Genomic DNA, 6790 nt, shown 5'->3' with positions numbered 1-6790 from the left:
AAAAAAAAAAAAAAAAAAAAAAAAAAAAAAAAAACTAAGACAGAAAATCTATCTCAGTGACTAAAAGAAGTAACATTTAATCATTGTAAATTAGAAAAGTAGAGTGACGGGAATTCTCAAAAACATGAAATAGTAATAAAGCCCACAGTTGATGGATGGAATATATAGGCTTTAAATTTAAGGGACTCAAATATCCATTTTACAGAGATTGAAAACTGCCATTACACATTTTGGAAGCATCTTGATGCCTGTTTCTAAGACATCGTCTCTTTTTATTTTTCTCATTAATTGATAATGAATTGCTTGAACATAATGATTTAGTTTTAAAGTTCAGTAACATATAATGGACTTTAATAAAAGTGATGAGTGATGTTATTATCTTATTGGTATTTAATAGTCTAGGGTTGTAGAAAATGAGAGGGTATGTTTTTTTTTGTTTTTTTTTTTTTTTCTTGCGTTATGCGGGCCTCTCACTGTTGTGGCCTCTCCCATTTGCGGAGCACAGGCTCCGGACGCGCAGGCTCAGCGGCCATGGCTCACGGGCCCAGCCGCTCCGCGGCATGTGGGATCCTCCCGAAACGGGGCACGAACCCGTGTCTCCTGCATCGGCAGGCGGACTCTCAAGCACTGCGCCACCAGGGAAGCCCCGAGAGGGTATGTTTTGTACTTGGGGTGAAACATATTGAAAAGATTTGGGCTCCTGTAAACTCAGACCTAAATTTATTTATTTATTTTGTTTGGTTTTTGTTTTTTTTGGCCATGCCACATGACTTGTGGGATCTCAGTTCCTTGACCAGAGATTGAACCTATGCCCTCAGCAGTGGGAGCATGGAGTCCTAACCACTAACCCTCAGACCTAAATTTAAATAGGAATCTGTTCATATCACAATTATAACTGAAACAAAGAATTAGGCCCGGTAACAAACCAAAGATAAATGGAGACTGGGACTGAGGTTATATTATCAGCTTTGCCACCATAGTTTTGTGACTTTAGGGCATGTGGCTTCATCTTGATGGAATTAAACACCTCCATTTATAACATCATAAATTTGCATTGATTGATTTTTAAGGTCCCTTCTTGCTTTATAATTCTGATTCCATCACTGGTTCAGGATCACATCTCCTTCAGAATCCATTGCTTCTTTGTTTACATCTTGCTGTATATGTGAAATAGGCACTGTGTAATCTTCCAGACATGGGGTCAATCTGAACATTATCAAAAGTAGAAGGGAAAAAAAATGCCTGAGATTTATCACACACTTAGTTTGCTGCTTACTTTGCATACATTGATAATTTGATCAGTTTGCAAATCTTACTGTAGGTAGATAGATGCTTTAATTTATAACTAAAGAAGGCAGGGACTTCCCTGGTGGCGCAGTGGTTAAGACTCCGCCTGCCAATGCAGGGGACACAGGTTCGAACCCTGGTCCAGGAAGATCCCACGTTCTGTGGAGCAACTAAGCCTGTGCACCACGACTACCTGGATACTGCAATGAAGAGTAGCCCCCGCTCACCTGCCGCAACTAGAGAAAGCCCATGGGCAGCAATGAGGACCCAATGCAGCCAAAAATAGATAAATAGATTTACTTTAAAAAAAGGTATTTTAGAAAAAGGTAAACAGTGTTGTGAGAAATTTTGCATTTATTGCTTTTGTGTTAACATGTTTTATATTCATTTTTGATAATAAGATAAACATTATGTCAATAAAATACAAATATAATAAGTTCCATCTCTTGCTAAATGAGTATGTGCTAAAAACTGTATATTGTTTTCATATATCTAAATTGGAGCTTTCATGCTGTGTATATGCATTTACAAAGTGGAACAGCGTGTATGGAGGCAAATAAACATTTTGCTTATTCAGAATTTTTTTTTTTTTTTTTATCCTTCTTTTACTTCCCCGTAGACTTGCTGCTTTCAAATAGCTGTATTCCCTTTTTGGGCTCATCGGAAGGACTGGATTTCCAAACCACTTTGTTAGATGAGGAGAGGGGCAGGCTGCTGCTGGGAGCCAAGGACCACATCTTCCTGCTCAGTCTGGTTGATTTAAACAAAAATTTTAAGAAGGTCAGTTTATTTCTATATAGATGACTGGATGCATTTATTTTCATCTATGCCCTTTTCCTTCGCTTTTGTTTTAAGTGATTCAGTGTCAAATGCAGTAGGTCATTTACATGTCAGAAAAGAACATGTTAAAAGAACTTATTGCCTCTGATACATGTTTTTGGATTTTTATGCATTTAAGTACAAGAGTGAGTGTAATACTAAAACTTTTGAAAATCTGAATGAAAGGCATGAAAAGTTAGTAAATGGATACTACTTTACATAACAGAAATGCAAAGTTTTGGATTTAAAAGCTGGGAAATGAGTTACTCATGAAATATTACCACTTATATCTGTAGCAATTATTGTAAAATTAAATTTTTATTAATTTTCAATGAATAAGCATACTTAATGATAGTGTGACTCTGGTAGCATTTTAGCACCACACTGGTTTCTCCACACTCTCCTTTTTTTTTTTTTTTTTTTTTTCCTTGCGTTATGCGGGCCTCTCACTGTTGTGGCCTCTCCCATTTGCGGAGCACAGGCTCCGGACGCGCAGGCTCAGCGGCCATGGCTCACGGGCCCAGCCGCTCCGCGGCATGTGGGATCTTCCCGAAACGGGGCACGAACCCGCGTCTCCTGCATCGGCAGGCGGACTCTCAAGCACTGCGCCACCAGGGAAGCCCTCCACACTCTCCTTTTATATCTGAGCAAGTTTCTTCTATGGCCCAGTCACATTCAGATAGGGAAGATGAATAATGCCTCACTTGTGGGCTCAGTAAGAACAATCTTAGAACTTAAAAGAAATATATACTAGTTATTCAAAACCCAAAAAGCAATTGCTGTTGTATCCTACATTTTCAACTAGCACTGTGGTACCCAAAGAAAAGACTGTCACACTGTTTTATCAATTATTGTTAGCTAGTAATTTAGTAAATATCAATATCTATGCAAACAAAAATGAATACCAAGACTAGAAGAGTTGAATGACTGATGAGAAGACATAATATATGACCTATTCTGCATCTATGAGGTATCTTTGATTGTTTTTTCTTTCTCTTCTTTGCCAGAAGAAATACTACTGCAAAAGAAATACTAGGAGCCGTTTCAAGCTTTCAGGTCAATAGTTCCCAACACTGACTTAATAGAGACTTCTTCCCATTCAGAGGTATTTGTAGGTCATTCTTGGACTTTGAAGCTTCATACGGCTTTCACCTACAATGACCACTTTAACTTAACCCTCTGATTTTGAGTTATTAAAATATCAGTTGTTCAGTTATTTGAATATTATCAGCACTCAGGGCTTCAGTCTACATAGGCAAAATATTTCTCACCATATGTGTTACTATCACGTAATGAACACACGCATTAGAAACAATGTTTTTGCTCTTCTAATCATTTAATTTTGAAGTAGTATTTCCACACATTTTTGAGGTCCACCGAAGGAAAAGGAATAATGTTTTATGAATGCTCAGGTATGATAAAGAAATAATCTTTGAATGCAAATGTATACGCATGCATTCCATGTAATTTGTGTTTCTAGAAGAAGAATGAGGGCTAAAATATTTCCAGTAGTTGTTCTTGACTTGTGTTATTCCAAACACACAAACTCATAAGGTTATCGTATTTTTATTGGAATTATTATTCTGCAGCCTAGATATTGTTTACAGTAAGGTGGAATAAACAGCTGATTATGTGCTAGAATTTGAAAAACTTGTCCTTTCATTCTGCCATTATAGCTCCATTCCATTCTTTTTTTTTTTTTAACATCTTTATTGGAGTATAATTGCTTTACAGTGGTGTATTAGTTTCTGCTTTATAACAAAGTGAATCAGTTATACCTATACATATGTTCCCATATCTCTTCCCTCTTGCGTCTCCCTCCCTCCCACCCTCCCTATCCGACCCCTCTAGGTGGTCACAAAGCACCGAGCTGATCTCCCTGTGCTATGCGGCTGCTTCCCACTAGCTATCTATTTTACGTATGGTAATGTATATATGTCCATGCCATTCTCTCACTTTGTCACAGCTTCCCCTTCCCCATATCCTCAATTCCATTCTCTAGTAGGTCTGTCTCTTTATTCCCGTCTTGCCCCTAGGTTCTTCATAAACTTTTTTTTCCCCTTAGATTCCATATATATGTGTTAGCATACGGTATTTGTTTTACTCTTTCTGACTTACTTCACTCTGTATGACAGACTCTAGGTCCATCCACCTCACTACAAATAACTCAATTTTGTTTCTTTTTATGGCTGAGTAATATTCCATTGTATATATGTGCCACATCTTCTTTATCATTTCATCTGTCGATGGACACTTAGGTTGGTTCCGTGTCCTGGCTATTGTAAATACAGCTGCAGTGAACATTTTGGTACATGACTCTTTTTGAATTATGGTTTTCTCAGGGTATATGCCTAGTAGTGGGATTGCTGGGTCGTATGGTAATTTTTTCAGTTTTTTAAGGAACCTCCATACTGTTCTCCATAGTGGCTGTATCAATTTACATTCCCACCAACAGTGCAAGAGGGTTGCCTTTTCTCCACACCCTCTCCAGCATTTATTGTTTGTAGATTTTTTGATGATGGCCATTCTAACTGGTGTGAGATGATATCTCATTGTAGTTTTGATTTGCATTTCTCTAATGATTAATAATGTTGAGCATTCTTTCATGTGTTTGTTGGCACTCTGTATATCTTCCTTGGAGAAATGTCTGTTTAGGTCTTCTGCCCATTTTTGGATTGGGTTCTTTGTTTTTTTGATATTGAGCTGCATGAGCTGCTTGTAAATTTTGGCGATAAATCCTTTGTCAGTTGCTTCATTTGCAAATATTTTCTTCCATTCTGAGGGTTGTCTTTTGGTCTTGTTTATGGTTTCCTTTGCTGTGCAAAAGGTTTTAAGTTCCATTAGGTCCCATTTGTTTATTTTTGATTTTATTTCCATTTCTCTAGGAGGTGGGTCAAAAAGGGTCTTGCTGTGATTTATGTCATAGAGTGTTCTGCCTATGTCTTCCTCTAAGAGTTTAATAGTGTCTGGCCCTACATTTAGGTCTTTAATCCATTTTGAATTTATTTTTGTGTATGGTGTTAGGGAGTGTTCTAATTTCAATCTTTAACATGTAGATATCCAGTTTTCCAAGCACCACTTATTGAAGAGGCTGTCTTTTCTCCACTGAATATTCTTGCCTCCTTCATCAAAGATAAGGTGAACATATGTGCGTGGGTTTATCTCTGGGCTTTCTATCCTGTTCCATTGATCTATATTTTTGTTTTTGTGCCAGTACCACACTGCCTTGATTACTGTAGCTTTGTAGTATGGTCTGAAGTCAGGGAGCCTGATTCCTCCAGCTCTGTTTTTCGTTCTCAAGATTGCTTTGGCTATTCGGGATCTTCTGTGTTTCCACACAAATTGTGAAATTTTTTGTTCTAGTTCTGTGAAAAATGCCATTAGTAGTTTGATAGGGATTGCATTGAATCTGTAGATTGCTTTGGGTAGTAGAGTCATTTTCCCAATATTGATTCTTCCAATCCAAGAACATGGTATACCTCTCCATCTATTTGTATCATCTTTAATTTCTTTCATCAGTGACTTATAATTTTCTGCATACAGGTGTTTTGTCTCCTTCAGTAGGTTTAGTCCTAGATATTTTATTCTTTTTGTTGCAATTGTAAATGGGAATGTTCTCTTAATTACACTTTCAGATTTTTAATCATTAGTGTATAGGAATGCCAGAGATTTCTGTTCATTAATTTTGTATCCTGCTACTTTACCAAATTCATTGATTAGCTCTAGTAGTTTTCTGGTAGCATCTTTAGGATTCTCTATGTATAGTATCATGTCATCTGCAAACAGTGACAGCTTTACTTTGTTTCTGATTTGGATTCCTTTTATTTCTGTTTCTTCTCTGATTGCTGTGGCTAAAATTTCCAAAACAATGTTGAATAATAGTGGTGAGAATGGTCAACCTTGTCTTGTTCCTGACCTTAGTGGAAAGGGTTTCACTTTTTCACCATTGAGGACAGTGTTGGCTGTGGGTTTGTCATATATGGCCTTCATCATGTTGAGGAAAGTTCCCTCTATGCTTACTCTCTGGAGGGTTTTTATCATAAGTGGGTGTTGAATTTTTTCGAAAGCTTTCTCCGCATTGATTGAGATGATAGTATATGGTTTTTCTCCTTCAATTTGTTAATATGGTGTATCACATTGATCGATTTGCATATACTGAAGAATCCTTGCATTCCTGGAATAAACCCCACTTGATCATGGTGTATGATCCTTTTAATGTGCTGTTGGATTCTGTTTTCTAGTATTTTGTTGAGGATTTTTGAATCTATGTTCATCACTGATATTGGCCTATAGTTTTCTTTCTTTGTGACATCTTTGTCTGGTTTTGTTATCAGGGTGATGGTGGGCTCGTAGAATGAGTTTGAGAGTGTTCCTCCCTCTGCTATATTTTGGAAGAGTCTGAGAAGGATAGGTGTTAGGTCTTCTCTAAATGTTTGATAGAATTAGCCTGTGAAGCCATCTGGTCCTGGGCTTTTGTTTGTTGCACGATTTTTAATCACAGTTATTTGAGATGTTTCTTGTTTCTTAATGTAGGATTGTATTGCTATAAACGTCCCTCTTAAAACTGCTTTTGCTGAATCCCATAGGTTGTGGGTCGTCGTGTTTTCATTGTCATTTGTTTCTAGGTATTTTTTGATTTCCTCTTTGATTTCTTCAGTGTTCTCTTGGTTATTAAGTAGTATAT

The 6790-nt window shown here is 37.2% G+C and overlaps 1 protein-coding gene across 1 annotated transcript in view; it reads left to right on the top strand.

The window, feature by feature from the left end:
* The window catches only part of SEMA3D (semaphorin 3D), a 144978-nt gene that overhangs the window by 31865 nt on the left and 106323 nt on the right, over nucleotides 1–6790 (top strand). Inside the window, exon 2 of the mRNA XM_007463741.1 lies at nucleotides 1907–2067. Coding sequence (XP_007463803.1) covers nucleotides 1907–2067 — 161 coding nt within the window. The remainder of the gene's footprint in view (nucleotides 1–1906; nucleotides 2068–6790) is intronic.

The sequence above is a fragment of the Lipotes vexillifer genome, unplaced genomic scaffold (genome assembly GCF_000442215.2).
Source record: "Lipotes vexillifer unplaced genomic scaffold, Lipotes_vexillifer_v1.1 scaffold427, whole genome shotgun sequence".
NCBI lineage: Eukaryota > Metazoa > Chordata > Mammalia > Artiodactyla > Lipotidae > Lipotes > Lipotes vexillifer.
Note: the sequence above shows the minus strand (reverse complement) of the source record. Positions and strands in the feature narration are given on the sequence as shown.